The sequence below is a fragment of the Pithys albifrons genome, chromosome 8 (genome assembly GCF_047495875.1).
Source record: "Pithys albifrons albifrons isolate INPA30051 chromosome 8, PitAlb_v1, whole genome shotgun sequence".
Lineage (NCBI taxonomy): Eukaryota > Metazoa > Chordata > Aves > Passeriformes > Thamnophilidae > Pithys > Pithys albifrons.
Window position 1 is genome coordinate 29,827,922 of NC_092465.1, and position 22,643 is coordinate 29,850,564.

General features: G+C 39.4%; 1 protein-coding gene across 1 annotated transcript in view; it reads left to right on the plus strand.

Annotated features, from left to right (window-relative positions):
* Positions 1–22,643, plus strand: part of HECW2 (HECT, C2 and WW domain containing E3 ubiquitin protein ligase 2) — a 157,169-nt gene that overhangs the window by 44,229 nt on the left and 90,297 nt on the right. The window contains 1 exon segment of the mRNA XM_071562577.1: positions 5,234–5,574. Coding sequence (XP_071418678.1) covers positions 5,283–5,574 — 292 coding nt within the window. The 5' untranslated portion in view covers positions 5,234–5,282.

Below are 22,643 nucleotides of genomic sequence, written 5' to 3' on the forward strand. Positions count from 1 at the left end.
GGTTGTAGGGAGTTGAGTGTCAGTCTCTTCTCCCAGGTAACAAGTCAAAGGCCCAGTGGAAACAGCCTCAAGCTGCCACAGGGGACCTTTGTATTGAATCTTAGGATCAATTTCTTTACCAAAAGAGTTGTCAGACATTGAAACCCTCTGCCCAGGAAAATGGTTCCCTATCTGTGGAGTTCTTTAAAAAATGTGTACATATGGGACTTAGGGACACGGTTTAGTGAGTGTTAGGTTAACAGTTGGGTTGGATGTTCTTAAAGGTCTTTTTCATCCTAAATGCTTCAATGGTTCTGTGAATGGGGGAAGTTTGTGGGTCAGTTGGGCAGGCCAGTTCTTCCTACCCATCTGACATACAGCAGTAGAGACACTCTGGTGCAGAGCACTCCCCACAGGCTCTCCTTGCTGAGCCTTGGCCTCTGGGCTCCTGCAGTGCCACCTCCTCGCCTTGCTCCTCTCGAGGGCGATGTGATGCTGCAGTGTAGTGACATGAAGGCAGCCTCCAGTGATATGGGTTAATCACCACTTCCCCAGCAACACCCCCAGCCACCTGCTTAGAGCACAACTCTTGTCCAGAGGGTGACTGGTTCATGCTCTCAGGGCCAGCCCTATGGAAGCGTTTTACAGTAAACACTGTGGGAAGTAGCTGTTAGCAAGACCCATAAGCCACATCAAAGATCACTATATAAACAAGAAGTGAGTCACTGTTATGAGTAAGATAAAGAGGGCAGCATGTGAACACTGGTTTGTTTTGCATGGTGTGGGGGGACTTTTTTGTCTATTCCTGTGCCGGAACTCTCAGACTTCCATTCATGTATTGTTTTAGACTATTTGACTGCAAAAAAAGTCTGACATTTCAGTCTCCTTTAGTGAAGGTTGGGCAAGGGGTTTTTCCTTTCCTATCTGTATTTTGTATATTAAGTGGAACTATTTCCCAGTTCTAGTCCCTCTGTGATTCATAATTGCGGAGTATATTTTGGTAGGAATAATCCTGAACTTGTGCCACTTAGAGATTAAGAGGAAATCAGTCCTATTTCTCTCTAAGCTTCTTGTCAAGTCCTGAAGAAAACACTGTGATACAGATAAGCAGCTTTAGTGCAGGTTTCACTTTTCATCTAAAATAGTTGGCTAGAGTTAGTATCTGCTGATTCCTTGAGTGCATATTTTTTCCCCATGCTTTTGATTCAGTTTCCACATTTCAGCTGGCCATCACAAAACAATATGCCTTGCCAGCTTGGTGTGATCCTTGGTGAAATCTCTGCCCTGATCACAGTCATCCTGGTGAGCCAAACCTTCATGGCAGGGCAGGTGCACGGAGCTGATTGTGAGTATTGGCCTTACAATGTAGTCTGGATGCAAATGCTGTTTCAGTGGTGCTTAGCAAGAATTGAAGGTGGGAGGATAATTCTTATTTTCAGTCTGTGGTAGGATGTACATGTTAGTGTTCTGTTAGTTATGTTGTTAGTGACAGACATTGGGAACTGTTAATGCAATGTCAGATAATGTAATGTCTTTTGTAGGCAGGAAGGCATTGTGTAAGGTTTTCATCCTGTTTCAAGACTGCAAATAATTAAAGTAGTGGCTCTTTTTTCCCTTTCATCACTTCTTATGGCTTGGGTTTTATGGCAGTCACCTTTTTCCCTGTGGAAATAGGAGTTTCATACATGTCTTTTTACAAATATGCTTAATTAATCTCCCAGTATACTGTGAGATACTACATAGCAGAGTACTATTTGGCACCGGAGCCCCTTTACAACCTATTTACTGAATTTAGAAAATTCAGTAAAAGTTTGAGTCCTGAATTTTTGGAGGTATTTTTTTTCCATTATAGGAGCTCATTTACATGTGAGTTTACCTTGAACTGGTTGAAAACTGATTTCAGTTGCTCTAAGTTATGTGGTTTGTTGGGTTCATTGTTTAAGTCATGACTTTAAGACACTTGGAATTATGAGTATGATCAGACAAAATACCCAGATTTGTGGTTTACTTTACTTTCAGAAACTGTAATGATGTCCATGATTCAGCAGAGTGATAACCATTAGGACTTAAGAAAATGAGCTGTTGCAAAGGAGTTAATATTTTTCATCTCTTGAGCTGTGGTATAGTCCTGGCTAGTACTAGTTCTCATGTATCCCTAACCATGGAAGAGTTTGTCCATCTGCCACATATAAATTTTCAATATGTTCCAACAAATGCCAGTGCTGCCCTGGGTACAGCATACGGCTCTGCAGCTGAAGGAAATTCTTTATCCCTCCTGTTAAAACTTTGTCTTTTACTTGTAGTCCGCCTGCATGACATTTATTTTGCTGTGATTTTATTGCCATAAAGCCACTTCAAACAGTAGTTCAAAATTACATAAATCTGTGCTTGTGGAACAGAAGAAAATAAACTTAATAGCATGCTGTCAGCTTGTTAATTAATTTTGCCTGATCTCCTGGCACGGAGGGTGGAGGCACCCTGGCAGGTGCATGTGCTGCCTGCTGTGGTGGGCAGGCTCAGGTGCAAATGGGGACCTCCTGAGTCCATGGTACAAGTCTGCCACTGTGCCCTTTAACACTCAAATGTAGCGTGTGTTGTTACTCAGACCACAAAGTAAAAAAAAGGAGGACAAAAAAGATGGGGGGATGACAGGGACGGGCTGATCTCTGTGTGTTTCACTGGGTTCTAGGGAAATTGGTGGCTATTTCTTATTTGCCCTTCTAGTCTCAAAGAAATCCAGGGGTTTCAGATCTAGTGAATAATACTTCTCGTAGAAAAACAAGATTCTAACTTCCCTGACTCTCATTTAAGAAGGGCTTTTACACCAAAGTGTCCTTTTCATCACCGACACTGGTGTCAGAGTGCACAGCAACATGGCAGGGAGCAGTTAGTGAGCCCTGCTGACATCCTGCACTGGAAATAACAGGCTTTGTGTAGGCAGCCAAAATATTGCTCACGTTGGGAAAGACTGGGCTGTGTACTTGGTGAAGTAAATATGGTCATCTCCGTGCCATTTCTGTGTATCTAAATTATTGAACTGAATTTTTGTTTCCTTCCTTTTCTGAATTATTTGATGCTGAACCATGTACACTGTGTGATGAACTGCATAAAGCTGGATGAGTTGAACTTTATTACCCCCTTTTGTTAGTTCTTAATATTTCAAAACATCTCCTACTTAAGAAAAGCTGAAAAATAGCAGAAGAATTTCTGCTACACTCAGAGTCCATATACTGAAATATGATTGAAAAGAAAATTGCAGATGAGTGATAGGAAATGGAAGTGAAGAGGCAGTTTTTGAAGATGCATCATGTGGGGAAGGAGGAATGAATAGGAAAAGAAAACCCTCAAGACATAAAATGCCCTTTTCTTAAAAAAAACCCCAACCAAATACTGCCTCCCTTTTTTTTTTCCTTAATCACAATCTTGGGATCTGCAAGCATTCTGCTTGGTTTTTATTTTTAATATTTAAATGTCTTTTTACCTCTAGAGTTTCTGTCTAATAAACCCATTGTGAGACATTTGATTAATAGCAGTAGTGTACTGTAGGTCTAATTAAAATTATGGTACTGTGGAAGTGGCCAACCAATCCATTTAGTTTTCCTCGGCTCTACTTCATTCTGCATTATGGGCTTCCTCGCTTGAAACCGGGAACACTGTGGCAGGTGACACACAGCACTGTCTGACAATGCTTGGGCTATTTTAGGAGAACAAATATATCTGTGTGTGACAGCTGAGGGTGGTGACACCAAGAAGAAAACACTGGAATAATACACAGGTACATTTTTCTTCTGTGTGGTTACATAAATATATATATGTAACATAAATAAGTCTTTCCTGTAGTATAGATCCCTCACAGAAGATACTATAGGGGAAGATACTATAATGGAATAATTGTTGTCACTGGTTTAGCTACAAACTGGTCAGAAATGTTGAAAAGCTGTTTTCAAGTTGTCTGAAGAGTGTAAGGAGGCCAGGACACAGTTTCTTCCCCGTTAGCTCTGAAGTTACTGCGGGACAGGAGGACTGCATTGGTTTGGTTTGGCTTTGGAGGAAACACATGGTTCCCATTCCAGGTGAATATAGTACAGAAGGTCATTTTCACATGTTTGACTCATGTTTGATTCTCAATTCCTTCTGAAAGCAAATGGTTCTGCCAGAGAAGAACTGTTTTATTTCCTCTGTAAAATAAAGGACCAGTGAATTCATACAAAGTATAACCTTTGTAAAAGGCAAACAGCTTTGGTCTGAGTCCTGTAGTTTAGATAAGGAAATCTTGGTATTCCTTCCATGGCAAGAGAATCCCCACCATGGATTCTTCCCTCCTATAAGCTGTTCCCTCTGTTTTAATATTTTGCTATTCTTGTCTTTCCTTTCAAGTTGTGAGTTATGTGAGAGCTTATTTTCAAATGACAGTACTTTTAGTAGCTATGGAAAATGAGATGCAAGTTCTGCTACTGAGTATATGGTGTGATGATAATGGCATGACTGTTTCAGGGAAGACACTTCAGGGAGGTATCTCCTCAGGGCTTGAGAAAAGCTATTGAATTTATAAAGCCTCTGTTTTCTGATGTATGGAAAAGGACAACAACATTCGACTATACATACGGACTGACATGGGCTAATTGAATATATACCTGTAGTCTAAAGTACCCCAGTCAATGGTTTGATGTGTTTTTTATGGTGCAGAGGATCTCAGAAGCTACACTTTGTACCTTATAAAATAAAATCCTTACAAAATGATTTTATAGTAGCATAAATCTGGGATACCGTATTTCTACTGAAGTATGTCCAACTTTTTTAGTATCTTCAATGCTTAACTCATGCTGAACCAACAGTACATATTGTTGGAATTACAATATACATCATGTACTGCTGTGATTTTTATAGCGGAAGTTCATTATGTCTTCACTCTTAAGGCTACTTCACTCTTAAGGCCAGACTTAAATTAGCTTTGTTACTGTGGCTGCCCTTGCTTCAAAGATGGTTTTGGATGATTTGCTTTCTGCTATTTCCTGGCCTACAAATGTTATTTCGTGATGTGTGGCTAACTCTGAATTTTGTTGCAAGTGAATCATACTTTTTTTTTTTAAATGTACAGACCCTGAGGTGTTTGCAGTGGTAATGAGAAAAAGTTTGTACTCGGTCCACTTTAGGCTTCTGTAGGAACATTTCTGCACTAAGGCTGGTCCATTTAATATTTGACTGAGTAACCTCCTGTCTCACTCAAACTTTCTTTTTTGTTTCCTCGTGATAGATCTCTGAACAACAACTTTTTTACGTGAGTTGCCAGAAGTGGAGCAGAGATGGCCAGTTCAGCCCGAGAGCACCTGCTCTTCGTGCGCCGGCGCAACCCGCAGCTCCGCTACACCCTGAGCCCCGAGAACCTGCAGAGTTTGGCCTCCCAGGGCTCCATGGCCGAGAACATGAACCTGCAGCGTGCCAACAGTGACACTGACTTAGTGACCTCGGATAGCAGGTCAAGTTTGACAGCCAGCATGTATGAATACACCCTGGGACAATCTCAGAACCTCATCATTTTCTGGGATATTAAGGAAGAAGTAGACCCAACTGACTGGATAGGACTTTATCACATAGGTAAGTCAGAACCATGTTGTGATATTTCTGCGTGTTTCTTGCTCTTTTGCCAGTTCATATTTTCTTTTCTGATTTGTATTCTGGCATACTACATCATTAATCTAAAGCTGAGGTAAGGCTGCAGAGAATTACCTTGGATTCCTCTTTGCTTTTCTTGTGCAGTGAACTGTGCAAAAACATGATTCTAATTAGTGTAGATCTGGTTCCACAGTGACTCACTAGAAGATGAAATACCTTATTCATAAACAATAAATGTGCATAGAAAACAGTTTACTGTTTTCATTTTTGCTGGTGGCTGGTGTACAGACTAGAAAATTTGAAGAAGTGAGAACTTTTGTATAAGGAATTCTTGCAGAAGGAAATCCTCTAAAGATACTGTTTGAGGTGCTTTTTGTTGTGCTGTTCAGGATAATTCAAAGGAGGGAGCTGGAAAGAGCTCTAGGCTGGCATGCAAGGGCCTGTGGGCTGCGTGTGTAATAGCAAATAATACAACTCAAAAGGAGTGGATCAGTAGGTCAAAACAGTTGGTGCTGAGAGCCTGGCATCAGTAACATACTTGGATTGGGATTTTCCACTCTGTTATGTTTAATCAAGTCCCTAGATGCAACCATCTCTGCTTCTTGTGTGGTTTGGATCCGTCCAAGGGACGTCTTTGTCCCCGCTGGGAACGGGAGCACAGGTGGCACCCAGGTAGCTGGAGCGGCAGCTTCTCAAGGAATCAGTTCATGTGCACTCAAATATCCTCTGAATTTAACCAGTGCTCAGGAAGTGGCACTGATGTGTTGATTTGTTTCAAAATTGCGCTGCTTCTCTGAGCCTAATTACTCACGTAGAAGGAACTGTCGATTCAGGCTGCCAGAAGCAGCTATAGCAGAGACTGATGGAAACAGCTCTGACCACTGGAATTTTGTCTGTGCTGGAACTAAGTGAAGTGCAATGAAGTTGGCCTCAGTAGGATTTTGGAGAGATACTTGCTGTGCCACCTCTTTCCAGGATGTTTCCTCTCTGCATCACTTAATTTTACATGCTATGGAGCTGCTGTTTCTAGTTCTCTCTTTTTTTTTTCCTTTTGTGAGATTTTTTTTCAACATAACTGCAGCTCCACAAACTCTATTGACTTGTGTTGTTCCAGTGCTTACCTAGTTATAAAAGCTGTATTGCAGGTGCTCCATGAGCTGCGGTCTCCTGGAATGAGCTGTGGATATACACTAACATTTAAGACACCTAAATGAAGTGTCTCCATAATAAACAGAAATGGATCTTCCCAACAGCATTAGCAACTCAAGCTGTAAAATGCGCAGACTGCTAAATGGAGCTTACACATTCTAATTTAAATACCTTGAGAGCCTCATCTGCATAAAGGTTTGACCCCTTCCTGTTGTATTTTCATGGTTCACAGCACTTCAGGATTGGTATTCAATATGCTAAAGTGCAACAGCTCAGAAATATTCTCACTGGGTCTGATTGTAGGCTGCAAGTGATTTTATCTTACTTTCATGATTAAAAATATTTCCACTTTGTCTGTTGAGTCCCTAAACTACAAAACAACGTTGTTACCACAGAGTAAGAATTCTATGAAGAACAGCCAAATTTCTGCCTTCTTGGGCCTAAACCCCCCATTATGCTACTGTGTAATACCAGAGCATGTGAATGTTTGCTTGGTAAATGGTGGAAGGTCCAGTGGCCTCTATTGCCACTTAAAATCCATGAACAGGGGTGAAAGTTTTGTCACTGATATAAAACAGTCTTTTAAGACATGTGGTTTCATCGTTCTGAGTGATGGAAGAGCACATTTTTTAACAACAGAGAGGTAAGGGCATATTCAACCTGACAGGCATGCCTGAATCTCTGATTTAAGGTTTTTAATAAACTCTTTCAAGTATTTAAAAACAAAAACCAAAAAAGCCAACCAAACAAACAAAAAAACAAAAACAAAAAACCCCCTCAAAAATAGAATTATAAGGGTGTGATCTAAAAAACTTTTCATTTGCATAAGTTTTACAGACACACTTAGAGGAAGTCAAGTTGCACAGCATTTTTAGTCCTTTGTAATAATTGCTGTGAGATACCCTCGTTTCCTCTTTTCCCTTTGTTGAGGGCACTTCTCAGGAGAGAGATGTTAGTGAATATTTTTAAGAATAAAGGCTCCATTCTCAAACATGTTATTAACATTTAATGGAGTTGCTTGAGGTTATCCTTCCTGGTCTTTGTTTAAAACTGGAACCATTTCACTTACCAAGTGTCTCCCTGGCGCAGCCTCCTGAGGGCAGTGGAAACTGTGTGTGCTCACCAACACAAGGCAGCACTGGGGCTGTGCCAGTGTGCTCTGTACCTCCAATATTCCCCCATGTCTTCTACTAAAGCACCATTTTTCAAGGAGCTAGGATCAGAAAAAGGCAAATATTTTGCTCTTATTAAAAAACCTGACATTGCATAACCCAAAGGGTGGCTTTTTCTCTTTAGGTTGGTTGTACAATTAACTGTCACAAAAGCTGGAACAGTGTTTAGAGGGGGGGAAATATGGTTGTTATTTCTGTGAAGAGAAGATGAACATCCTAAAATGAGCATCATCCAGACCTCAGGTGTTAGTACAGAGAGATCTGACAAACAACTGAAACAATCCAGGTACATTTTCATGTCAAGTTACATAGAACACATCAGTTACAAAAGGAATTGAACATAACACACTGGAAACTGTCTTGCCTCTTCATTAATTAATTTACTCAGCAGTCTGTGCTTCTGAGTGTGGTTTTCTTTCTTGGTCAAAACTGCAGTGACCCACTAGGAATCCCACCAAAGTTTTTAATACCTTTCTTTGTAAGAGACTGCCCAGAAGTCCCTATACACACTCACCCAGGCATTGGTGGTGCAGTTGGTTGCAAGACGTCAGTCACTGCTCTTATTGCTAGGGGGTTTTGCAGGTGATTGATTTGCTTACACTAAACAATAGTAGATGGACCTTTTCCAGTGAAGTACAATTTTAGTGGAATGTTTGGCCTGCTAAATAGTTATGAAAATAGATGTTACCTTTTTAAAATAAAAAAGTGTAAGAAGGGAAACACAGGATCATCCTATTCTGAAGAACTGAGTCTTTATTTTTGATGTCCATGTGGTTTTTTTCCTGGACTTCTGGTTATTTTTTTAAAAAAGGAAGGAAGTCATAAATGAACAAATACTCTGTAGCAAATGCTGTGTATTTTATGAGATATTAAATCACAGGATACTGCTCTGCAGTAACTTTCAGTCTTTCATTTTTAAATGCAAGAAGTTGAGCCTAACTGAACCCTCTACATTACTAAATTCATGCTCAGTTTTTCTAGAATTTTGTATTTTAAAGAATGTTTTAAAATATATGTGTGCGTTTGCTCATTTATACCATACTGGTATCTTTCTCTGTTTCATCAAAGTGTACAATTAAAACATGGTCTGTTTTCTTGCTGAGGGACTGCTTTGTACAGACATTCTTTTTCCTTTCCAGTGTATTCCTAAGGATTATCAGAAGAAACGTGTATGTGAGGGACAGAGTGTATTCTGTCAAGGCAAACATCCTTTTTCCTGGCTATTTCTGGTTTTGTACTGGCTGAACTTTTAAAAGTGTCAGTAGTGCTTCTTGAACAGTCTTGTCCATCAAGTTTTGTTAAAGCAGCTTTCCACCTCCAGAGGCGAGATGTGTGGAGAATGCAGATAACACATCTATAAAAGCACAGAGAGGTGTCCCACAGAGACTACATGCAGAGCAGAAGTGTTACTTTCCCTCTTTAGGTAAATCAGGCAGTGTTGCATGAAATCTGAAATTGTCAATTCTGAAATACAGGTTTATCATATTGAATTCAGCTTTAAACTTTCCCTAAAGTGGACTTTCCATTTCTTCTTGCATGACCACTTATGAGCATTGTCCCTTGAAAGTGACAGGGTATGAAGAAATTTGAAGAGGAAGCTCTTTAATAGAGGTTTTGTACCTGTGCTTACTTTGGGAAGTAAAGGTAGGTTTTCAGTCTCTGTCCCGATGAAAAGGAATGAAGAAGTCCATTTTCTGAATTTTATTTTTAAACTAGGATTTAGACTGAAAAATCTTCATCTTTTGAAGCTGTAGAAGACTACAGAATTTAACAAACATCCTGTTCAACCCACGAGGTTTTGTTGTTCGATATGGACCCAACTTTTGCTGTGTATGACTGTTTTAAAAAAATATTGTTACAAGCAATACTGAATTTATAGGAGGTTGAGGGGTTTTTTTGCTCTGTTTAAGAGGAACTACATCTTGCTATGGCAAGAGTGGTCAAGCTCTGGAGTCTTACAGTGAGTAAGGCTGTGCAGAATATTGGACCCAGTTAGAATCAAAGAAGAGAAACTGATGTTCAGTTTGAAGGGACTATGAGACATCCCAGTTTTCTTGCTAATGTGTTATTATAGCAAAAGGATTCCAGGACTTCCTTGGAAAGTGAAAACTGTTCAAGAAGATGAGCAGGTGGACTCTGCACTGCTTGTGGGTTGCTGAGGGAAGTGGAATCTTGATGAGTTTTATGGGTTGTCATGAAGTCTCATATTTAAAGAAAACAGGAAGTACAAAATAAAGAATAAAAAGTCAGAAGAGAGAAGCAAACTTTACTTCTGTTTTAAATAGATTATCTCCCATGGCCAAATTGCCCAGGTTGGCCTATTTTTGTCCTAATTTATGGAGTCCTATATATGAGGTGCATGCCCTCATTCTAGAGATCCTTAGCACATTTAAAATGCTGGCTCTCAAAGGTCACTATATTTGTTTCCATCAGCTGCTCTACACAGGCTGCTTGGCTCTTTGTTATGCCTACATCATGGATCCAAAATAGCATTATAAAAACAAAACAAAAATCAAAAGAAACCAAAAAACCACTCTGATGTGGAGCTATATAGGGCAGTTTAGATAGGATCTAGATTTATACTAAGCCTCCTAGGGTATTGGAGTTTGGAGCGTCTCCTTTTCAGGTCAGACAAGATTAAAAAGAAAAAAGCTTTTGCACAAACTGCCTTTAATACACTTAAAATAGTGGCTCACATTAGACAGAGAGATTATAAAATGTTAAGATACTTTATTCCCAGAAGATTTATCTGGTTTCCATTATAAAAAACACACAAAGCAATATCTTTATTATCTTCCAGAAAAGTCTGATTTTCCCCTTGACTTCCCCCTGCCCCTTCCTGTTCTTTCTTCTCCTTTTCTGTACTTCAAAATCTGAGCAGTACTGTTAATATCTGCTGACTAGTTGCTAGGCATAACATTATTAATTTGTGGTCACTCCTCATTCTGGCTGCTGCTGAAGGCTGCGAACTGTGGGCTTGAGTTTTCATGTATAAGAGTCAAACTTTGCCCGGTTGGCTCCATGGTGGAGTCTCTGCCTTTGACTCGCACGGGGCTGGTATTGAGCTGTTTGTCATCAACTACAGCGTGTGGAAAAAGCCACCTGGAAATATTTCATTTCCTGGTGACTTAGTAATATGTAAGAAAAGGCCACTTCTCAAGTGGGGTAATGAAAACTGAAAGCAGTCTAATACAGGAATTGTATCCTAAAATCATACGTGGTGAGGCTTCAGTGGTTTAAAAACAAATCTGTAACATACTGAGGATCTTCAGAAGCTCTCCCTCCGGGTACTGCTCTCCAGTCTTATTCTTTCAATTCTCCCTAGTTCAATCTCCCCATGCAAAGCTACATTTTCCCCTACATAGAATGTGGTGCTTCCTTCTCTGCTGTTGTGAACTGGTAAACTTTGCTCAAAAATCAGTGCATGGCCAGCATAATACCATTTCTTTACCACAGAATTTAGAAGCTGTGGATAGAAAATGTTTTCTTTATGTATTTTCATTGCTTGCAGCAGATAGCTTAAAAGATACATTTGCTACATTTTATTTGTTTTAAGAAGAATATAATTATTTCCCAGATAAAAAAAAAATGTCTGGAAGCAGTTTAAACCGTGACAGAGAAAGTCTTGCCAGAACATCCAAACTTTTCAGTTAATTGTGTTTTTTAAGTTTTTGAGATACCCCTGACCTGAAAACTAGACAAACATTGCTGCAGGGAGGACTCTTTCAGCTGTGTTGTCAGTATCTTTCCACTGCAAGAGGTTTTGGCATGACAACATTTATAATCCTTTGGATAGAAAGTGGTGTTCTCCCCACCCTTCCTTTTTGAAGTGACTGTTCCAGCAGATGGGAAGATGGCAAATACAAACACTGGATAATGGAAAACAATATGGATTTCTGAATTCATAATATTCCCTTTTACCATAAAACTCCCTTGTGTTAAGCTGGTATTTTAACTTCTTTGAAGGAAGTTGGTTTTAATTATTTTTAGACATTTCCTGTGCTGTCTATCATTAAATTAACATGCCACACAGTATCTTCAAAATAATATGAGAAAAACAGTTATTGCAAATCACTGACAACCCGATTGAAAAAGGAGTTGCATTAATTAATCTACTGATTTCTTTCATGTGAGAAATAGATTACCGATTAGTTCTGTGTTTTACATAGTGTAAATTTTTTATGAAGTTCTTGGCTCCCGTATCTGCACGGATTTATCAGTGACTGTAAGAATCTGAATTAATGGAGAAGTGTTATAAGCTGAGTGTTAAATAGGGTGTGTTAAGGATGTGATTGGTGCACTTAAAACCAGTGGCACATGAAAAGATTAGGCAGAAGCATATTAGGACTGAAAGGAACACTTTATTGGTGGATATGTTTAATACAATCTTTTAAATTGTGCTGATATTGGATACACAAGTTCTGAAGGAGGTTGGTGAGGGTACCAGTATTGATCTTGATAGGGCTCTTTTCCTAGCAAAGCTCATCTAGATCTACCTTGCAGTGTATGCTGTTTGAGAAGCAGAAAAGATCCAGAGAATGGCCAGAGCTGCCAATCTTAGAACTCAATTCTGCTATGGAAAAATGAGCCTGAGTGATATCCAGCCCTTGCATAATTGCCAGTTTGCCTGAGAGAGGAACTGATAACTGATTTGGGGTGAAGATTTGAGGGTGAGAGTGCAGTTAAACTGACTGTGCTTAGTTGGGCCTCACTCTTTGGGGACAGCAAAGCTCACAGACGTCTGCATTGGCAGTGTTTCCTGTCTCTCTGCCCGGCAGCATCCAGGACTCCATTGCTCTCACTCTGGTGGGCAGCCAGTTTTCAAGCAAATCCTGTGCTTGTGAGCTTTGTTTCAAGGTCTGGGCAAACTCTCTTCATGAGATCAGCCTCCTTTGTCTAGCAGTCATTCAGAGTTAATGTCAAACTGTTTAGTCTTCCGTTGTGTTTCAAGTCACTGGTCACTCATTCCATCACTAATGTGTCAGTAGTCTTTGAAAGTTCATAAAAATTATTAGGTTCATTGCCCTTGTCATTCCTGCCCTAATCTTGGGAATAAGTTAATCCCTTATCTCCCAATGCGCAGTAATGCAAAAAATGAACCCACAATTTCCGTAAATACAGCACAATTATTTTGCATGTACTGTAGTAAGGCAAAGAGGAAAAGATAGATTTCTATTCAGATATGTGTGAACTTTTATACTGCCTGAAATGCTTCCTGAAATGCTTCCTTTCTTGAGAATTTAAACTTTATCTGATGGTCAAAAATGTAGTTCGTGTGACTGGAGTCACACTTGATGATTTTCAATAGATGAAAACTGAAAGCTTGGACCCAATAGGTGTCATCTGTGATGAGGACTAAGAACTGTACAGAACTGAATGCATTTGATGCCTTGCAAGGCCAGGATCTTAATGTTTTATCTTTGCCATCCAATGTGGAAGCAGTTTATTGCATATGAAGCCAGTTATGCCTAAATGGATTTGGCTTCATAAAATGAAATATGCATAGTGCAGTAGCATGCACATTCTGTTGCTACTGAGATAAATTTCCAGTAATGGCCTCATAAAAAAGGCAAAAAAATTTCTATGTTCACTGTAGTTTAATTTGAATATAGAGTTTCATGCATGACATATTTCAGCAGATGGTAGCCTGCAGGGTGGGGGAAAATTCAGTTTGACAAATTTTTCACCATAGATGCATCTCTGAATTTTAGTAGAGACAGCAGGCAGTTGCTTTCCAGATACTGAATAAAGATGGAATAATCTACCAATGTCAACAATGAATAAGATTTTTAGGAGTTATTGACGGGGTAGTATTTAAAGGGCAGGCAACAACATTTTCTTGATGTGTTCTGTAACTTGTAAATTATTTGAGCAATGGGATGAAAAGTCCAGTGTGTTGTCCTGTTTCCTTAAAAAACCCCAAACACACTGTGATTTCTCTTGTGTTCAGCAAGAGAAATCACAGACATCCCAGCTGACATCGGCGCCATTGCCCCACATGATGCAAATAGCTTTGGCTTTTGTTGTCCATTCTGCTGGATGTTCTGAGTCATTAGTACATAAGATTTTGGGGTTGGAAAGCAGTCCTGATTATAGCACATTAAACTGAGGGCACTCCTTCTCCCCTGCTCAAGCAGTTAAACAGAAAGAACTACATTTTGGATTCACATAAATTACTGTCTTGAGTGCTGCTCTTTGCTGTCATGGATGGTACTCTTTGGCTGAGCAGCACCAACACGGCAGGGCATTTACTCTCTCAACAGCACAAACAGCTCTGTGCCAATTCAGCATCTCAGCTGGGCTGAGGCACTGCAGCAGAGGGACCTGCAGGAGTGAGGAGACTGCAATTTGCCACTGGACCTGCTCAGAAGCACCGTGAGCAGTGACCCCAGCAGAGAGGGTGTGATGGAATATGGTTTGTAAGCTGCTGTAACAGGAGTGCAAGCCTGATGGCACGTACTTTTTGCCATTACTTATTTGTGGGTTGGGTTTGCTTGTGTTGCTGCTGGGGTGGCTGAGTTGGTGAGCCTTTGTTTCTAGTTGCATTCAATTCTAGGTTCTGTTCTTTGCCTGCAGAGTCCCAGGGAATTAATGCTCTTTAAAAGTATTCTGCTAGGAATGTAAAAGAAATAATGGAAATGTTGTTATCTGTAGGTGCTTTCAAGACATTTACACAAATTAATAAAACCTCTTTACCTTCCTTAGTCTATGTAGTTTTGTGTCCTTTTTTTGCTGTTGCCTCTTAACACCATGAGAGAGAGAAAGCTTTTTACTTCTGAGATTTCATACTCAAAAGTTAAGTAAACAGAACAGTTTTCTCCTTTTTTTGACTTCTAATGATGATTTTAATATAATTGGTTTTGGTTTCTGGTACTGGTAAAAATGACACTGGATCTAAAGAATTGCAACATGACCTTTGCTCTTCTTTTGGCTTTGGTCTTGTCGAGTTTAATCTTCAGAGCTATTTCATACTTGTCATAAGCAGCGTTTGGGCTTCATTTCTCTCATCTTCATGACATCAGATTAAAGATTTGAGATTAGAAATAACTATATTGGTATTCTTTTTGTTCAAGATGTAAATCTTAACCCCGAAGAAGTCATCCATCTAATTACAAAAATTAATAAAGCATATATGTGAGGAAAATGATCTGGCAATGTATTGGGGAAAAAAAATCATTCCTATTACTCTGAATGTGATTCCCTGGTTATTATGAAAATGCTCTGTTTATGCCATCAGTCCATTACTCTGTAGTTAGTTTAACCTGGAAATTCTAAATTGTCTCCTGCTACATTGCAGAAGTCCTGGGTGATCTTCCATCCTCCTTTTTCCCTCTTCTTCATTACTGCATGACAGGTAATGAAGAACAGGTTAGGAAGGTGCTGTTGTTTAGATAACATCTATTCGCTTGGCACTGTCATGCAGGTAAATGTAGTTAATCAAGACTTTGTCATAAAATTCCATTTTAATTTCTGATGGAAAACCGTCTTCAGTTCAGCTAGAGCATGAACTCTCACAGCTGCTTTGAGGGTGTTTACCTGATAATCAGGAATATTTACAAGTGTCTTGATACATTGATACATTGCTGGAAACCCGTGAAGGTGATGAGTCTGTGATGAGTCAGTTCAGTGGTGCATTACAGATCTTACTGAAAAGGCTTTGTCTTGGGTGCGTAGAGACCATGGATTCTGCACCTCCAGGGGTAAGCATCGGGGATCTGAACGTTCCCATGAGGCATACTGGGAGCAATGGTTTTACTTTAGATATGGGGGAGATTCACTAAACTATTTCAGGGGAGGATTTTGTCTTTGCAGAGAGAAAAAAACCCCGAGGAAAAACCATTTCCTGATCAGCCATAGTATGTTGCTTTTCAAGTGGGCGTAAGGATAGTTATGACGATGGGAAACAAACATTGTGTTTCACAGAAAATATTTCAGGTTCTTTTAGAACTCCTTCCTGCTCATTTCTTTAGAAATCTAAGACTGACTTATCTTATTGTGTGTGTATATTGGATGAATTTCTTCCAGGATGTGTTGGCTCATTTCCTTGAGTGCTTCTAAATTTTCTGAATTTTTTTCAGTCACAACAGATAGCTGAAAAAGCTTTAAGGAAATGAGTCAACCTCCTGAAATAAATTGCTTACTGAATAGAGAATACTGTGTTCAAAGTCACAGACAGCCTTGATAATTCTGTGGATGCTGATTAATAGATAGTATCTGAAAATCTTTATATATATTCCATGTTCCAAAAAGATTTGGGACACAAATAGGCCAAAGGAGCACCTTAGCTTTGCCGTTAAAATGCAGGCTGTGCTTTTAGACTTGCAGGTATTAGCATGAGAGGTGCAGAGTGGGAAGGGACAGGCAGACTAATGCAAAACTAAGGATGCTACTGGACTTGGGAGTAAATAAAGAGGAGTAATATAAAGATGCTGCATTGAGTACTACCAAGCTTTCATAAAATAACATCATGAAATCTGAAGGCTGCATAGGCAAGGTGCTTTGCCCCTTATTTAATTACTCACAAACAATTTGCATTCTGATTTGAGGAGCCCTTGCTGCTGGTGCCCAAAGCAGGTGTGTTTGTTCTGTGAGGAAAGGCCCACGACATGGAGAGGAGTCCCAGCAGGGAGTTTCCTTGCATTGGGCTTTGCTGAGTCACTGCGTTGGCAACTGACTGCAGTCCTATAGAGTTAGTTTAAAAATAAGTAAGAGGACACCATTTTAGTAACATGTCTGTCTTATACATTAGGTAGGCAAGGCTTCAGGATTTTCTTTGCTTCCCGAGGATTACTCAGCAACTCAGGGACAGAAATGAGAAAGCCAGCACCAAACACCATCATTTGGGATTTTCTCTCTGATGAGCCAAACTAAAAGTAAAACCAGATGATCCTTAATGTTTAAAAAGTTTGACATCTGGATCTGGAGCTGAACTTTGAACTTTGAGGCAGCAAGTAATGAACCAGCTTGCCCTGCTTTAGTCTATTACACAGCAAGTCCCCGATGCAAGTAATAAATACACATCTCCAAACAGATGATGTGCACTGTCAGCTTTTTAGGTGCTCCAGAGAAATCTGAATATATGCACACCACAATGGAGAGAAGAAAGCACGGAGCATCTGCAAGGGAGCTGACCCTGTTGGTTTGTAAACTGTTGCAAAGCAGAGAGAATTGGATAAATGCAGGCACAAAAAAATCCAGCTGTGTTGAAGGGAGTCAGAAGATGGTACAGGACTCTGGTTTTCTACTTGTCAGCAGTGTCTGCCCATGATTTGCAGTCATGAACAATTAACTTGCTACATTTCTCTTGGAGTGTAAGTGTTGGCCATGGTAGTTTGATACTGTGATCTATAAGCTTTTTAATAGGACATTTGGCAGTGAAGTGACAGTGTGTATGAGGAGCTGTAGCTGCAGGTGCCACAGTGGTTCTGCCCTGGCACTTAGTGCAGCTGAAGTATTTTCTGAGGGAGGAACATGGGTATTTCTCAGTTATGAAAGAACTAAGAGAAGAGACTGAAATGTGAATGCGATGGTGGAAAGAGCAAGCTAATGACTCCAAAAAACAGCTATGATTATAAGCAGTTGTAAATCAGTCCCTCCCTCTTCACTCTGTTCAGGATTTAGGATAGCAATGGCTTCTTTTCCCTCCAATTTTTGTGATACGTATATGTGGTATATCTGTTATAGTTTCTCTCCAACTCCTTAAAAATATTTCCAGTCCTCTGGGCTTTTCTTGTATCAAGTCCATCTACTTTGTTTCGTAGTTAATTTTTTATTTAATAATTTCCTGTCCTTGAGTAGGTGGCAAGGCTGGACCTCTGCAGCCTCACAGGTGGGAAATGGGTGCTGCATTCCCCTTAACAAGGGCAAGCAAAAGGGCACAATCATTGTTAATTAAAAAAACAAACAAAAGCATTGTATCAGTAGAAGTGTCCCTGTTGAAGGATCTGTAGAAATTATTGATTGATTTGACAGGAATGCAGGAAAGGAAAAAGAGAAACAATGCTTGACCTTTTGCAGGTTGATGTACGTACCTGCTTGCAGCTCCTTCATGAGCCACAGGGCTTGGTACCCTGTGATGGAGAAAATCTGCAAATATTGGTGGCTACAGCCACCGTGACAAACTGCAAGCACATTGTTGCAAAATGGATTTGGTGGTCTTGGTAAAGAACAAATGAAAATCTTCTGAATTTCTCTCAGTAAACAAGTCCCAGGCTGCAGTCCAAGAGAACCTGAATCAGGTCAGGGACAATGTAAAAAGGCAGGTACTGAGGCAGAACTGAGCAACTTATATTTCCTCTGTCTGTCTAGCTTGCAAAAATACTGTCTTTGAAAGTGTATGTGATCCTGATCTATTTCGGGGTTAGCCTGTGTTTGCTTGAAGATTAATACAATGTATAAGCACACTATATTGCTAGGTAGAGAGGACTGGGGGAAACATGATGTGCTTCTGTAAAGTGAACTGGGTCAGTCTTCAGTCATATGCTGATCAAAAAAACCCCTTCTTCTGGTGTCTACAGTATTTCCTTAACTGTGCTGTTAAATTCTGCAATGTCAGCTTGCTAGTGCCAGACCCCCAAATAGGATAGTCTGTGTTTGCAAGTATCCAATGACATAGGATATAAAATTATGGAAAAATGCAGAAACCACAGCCTGGCTGGAAATTACGCTCCAGGGACTTCATTCACAAATTGTATTAACAAAGTTTTCAGGGTTAGAGCTCCCTGTACAAATCTGTGGCTAGTAAGGTGTGATATAACCAATCCCAACAGGATTTTTTGTTTGCATTTTTATATACTTTTAAAGCCATAGGTTTGTTTTTTGTTATTTTTGTATATTGCTTGACTGTTTCTTGATATACACTAACACAATGAATAGTGCTGGCTATGCTCACTGGAATAATATATGTCTTTGGAAACATTTCAAATATTTTATTTCAAGTGCATCTTTAGTAGTAAATGTGCTTAGAGAAGATGTTTGCTTTGTATAGCTTTGCTGGGCTTCATAATGAACTCAGGTTATCCTATAAATGTATTAATTCTGCAAATTATCAACAGCCATATCAAATCTCAAGTGAATCCTGAATCCCTACATCAAAAAGCAGGAGAAGGATAAAAGGAGGCATCTGGTTAGAGTTAGGAGTAGGAAACACTTCTCGCCAACGCTCGGACATCTCGGCACGTTTGAAGTCAAGTTATAGCAGTGGACTCATTAGTAGTTTTCAAAATATTGTAATGCTTAGGTCTATTTTTATGCCAGTTCAGAAGAGAGTTTTTGAATAAACCCATTTTAGGTGAACAGGCTGTAAAAAGCCTGGAAGAGCTTTTCAGCAATGGAAACTCTGCCATTAGATCTTGCCATCATGAGGCACTGAAAGGGAGGTGGAAAGTGTAGTTGGCCAGGAAAATTAAATGCTAATGGTGACAAAGGTAGTGAAGGCTTATTATTCAGCATATTCCTTGAGAAGTCTCCCTTAGCACAGTGTTTATATACACGGTTGTTTGTGCTCTCTTTATGTCGACCTATTATTCTTTGTAGTTTTTCCACAGCATTATTTATCAACCATTTGGATGCCTTAGCAAACATATACATACATAAATAAAATAGGAGGATATTACTGATTCTTCCAGCTAGAGGTTATGTGGTTTGTGGAAGGGAAAGGAGAAAATGCTTATGCAGAGGTATTCACAATATAACAGTTGATGGTTTCACTCTGTAATAGAGGGATGAGAGGGAAGCATTAATGCTGTTGCTACCTTGAGTTGGCACATGTATTCTTGGGCCCTTTCCTCTTTTTGTTAGTGGGATTTTGCATTTGGGTTAGATTAATGAGAAACTGAGGTATGACAAAAGCATCTTGTTTAAATATAAATATTTTTCTATATCCCAAACTAGGAAGCTCCCTGACTTTCTAATAAATTCTCTAAGAAACCTATTAATGTCGAATGACAACAATAGACTAGTTTGCATTCCTGCCTAAACACTCATAATATTGAAGATAAACTTAAAAAACAACAGCTGCTAAGGGAATATAAAATCCCACAAGATCCTTAAGAGATGTGTGCTGCAGAGACATATTTTTTGACAACTTTCAGAAACTAGAAGGATTTCAAAAAGGCAGTGAGTAATTGCTTGGAACTGGCAAGGAAACGTTTTTTGCCTTTTTTTTTCTCTAAAGAAAGAGCAATTTTTAGAAATGCTTCTATATTTGACATGGGAATAGACTTGAACAGTGAGAGTGAAATGCTATCTGATATTGTGAATGTCAAAAGGCTGGAATAACTTAAGAAGAATATTGATCAGACGATGTCAGAAACTGCAAGCAATAGTCAAGTGCAATCCAAAGTGAAGCTGAAGATTCCAAGGCAGTCTTTCCTTTCCTTTCAGTGATGAATCAGTTGTTCCCACCCAGTGCTGAAGGATGCCACATTGCTGGAAATTCAGAGATATTTGTGCCATCACAATAGGTCCAGAGTTCAAACCACCAAACATTTGAGAAGACAAACCCCAAAGTAACCTCCTGGATCCCTGGATGTTGCCTGTTGTATATAGGAAAAGTCTTTCTGTGTGTCTAATCTGTTCTGTGTGTGTGCTTTATCTAGGCTGTCTTGTTTCAGCCTTTCATCCCTAGCAATAAACAGCACTTTCACATATGCGAACCAAGTAAAACAAGGGCTGAAAATGCAGAAGTGATTGAGTGGTTAAATGAACCTCCACAGGACTCTTGGGCAATGTCTGGTACAGACTTTGCTTCTTGCTGGTTCATTCTAGGAAAGAAAATAGAGCTTTGGGAAACCTGAAGGTGGGACTTGCTATCAAAAGCAAAATGAGAACACCCAACTAGTTGTCCATAAAAGGAGCGGTTGGATCACTATTGGCTGTAATTCAAAATGCTTTGTGCTCTGAGTTTAACACCTTTGATAATGATGGATTAATCTTATTTTTAAATAAAAATCTTAGGGAAAACCTTCAGTGACTCAGTTTGAAACTTTCACTGGCACAAAAAGCTACTTGTTATAACTGCTGGAGGGAATGAATATGTGAGCTGTTAAAACAATTGGTTTTCGTGGTTAAACTCATTCTCCTTCATGGCCATCAGCAGCGTGTGCCATCTGGCAAGGGAGTGCCTCCTGCTCATTACGCATCTGAGAGCTTCCCACAAATGAGATTTCAGCATATTAGGATACTTTATGCCCTGACTGGGATTTAAGAAGCAATACCTTTAATCTCTTGTGCTTTCTTCTCAGTTGCATATTTCCTCCTTCAGTTCTAGGAAAGAAATGTTTTTACTGAACTTGGCCTTTTGCATATATACAACTAAAGGTTTTTCTACAATTTATTCAGAATTCATATATAAACCTAATGAATCTGTTTGGGCCCGTGGCTCTCTCATGGAAAGCTGTGACATAACTGGAGGGTTAGAATTATGAGCTCTTGCTGAATGACACTGCTCTGGTGCTGAGGACTCCCTTTATTTTGCTGGGTGAAGATGATGAAGTTACAGGTGTAGCTGCTTATGGTTGGTATCTCTGCAGTGCCTGGAAGGTCTTGTTGGCCAAGATACTGAATATATAGTAGGTGACTGATCTGAAGTGACTGAGCTCATCCTTTGTGCTGTGTGAATATTTTCTAGCATCTGTAAATTCTAAATATTTCTGCCAGTAATGTCTGTTAGAGGATGAATGGGAAAAGAGGCTCATCAAATGCGTAATGCACCAGTGAATTCAGGTCAGTTTTTGTAGAAGATAATTGCAGAAATTTAGGAATGTGTGATCAGTAAGCAGTTCTGTTTTTTCAACCATTTTCAGGATTATCTGTTAGATGAGTTTTTTGAATTGATAAATTTATTAACTTAAAAACTATGTTAATAAATTATAGTTTCTTACAATTTATCGTCATCTCACTTTTAAGTCCAGAGGGTGAAAAATGGAAATAAGCACTTGTCAAAAAGTGTTTTAAAATTTATGTGAATCTGTAAAGTACTCTTATAAAGTAAAAGTACTTTATAATACTTTATAAAGTACTTATAAAGTAAATTTATAAACATACCATTATTAAGTTGTGGGGCAAAGGAAACAGAATGGCTGCTGATAATTAGGGCTGGAATGGCTCCTGTTAATTAGGACAAGAAATTTTTTAGTTTATTATGAAGTAGTAACAGGCTTGATATTTGCCTTAACTGCTGCTTGGGTACCCATCTTACCACTGACTGGGTTTCAGTTAATGGCGTGCCAGTCCTCCTGTAAATCCTGTAAAAGTAGGGCAGTTTCTTTTGCTGTATGAGCAGCTGGAGGAAAAAGGGAAAGGGAGCAGAAGGATGGACAAAAAGGAAAGCAGGAAACTGGACACTGTTCTGTGCAAACCCACAGACCGGTAATAGCATATGCTCTTAATAAATTTTACTCTGCTTCGTGGGTAGCCAACGTGAGACATATTTGCAAAATGTTATCTGGAGATAAAGGTGAGTACTCAAGCCTAATCAGTAACTTCTGGTAGACAGTTGCTGAGTACTTGTTTGCTGGTATCTGATTTTAAAATTTTCATAAAAATAAACAGAAGAAATGGTACTTACAATGGTTTCAAACTACAGGTTTAAAATAACATGTATATGTTTTAGCAATCTCTTCTTGTCTGTATTGCTTTTCATATATGTGCATTGCAGTGAGGGGTATGGTGTTTAAGGGGGAGATGTACATTTCATAATGATTCAAAAGGGTGTTTTATTTTTAGATT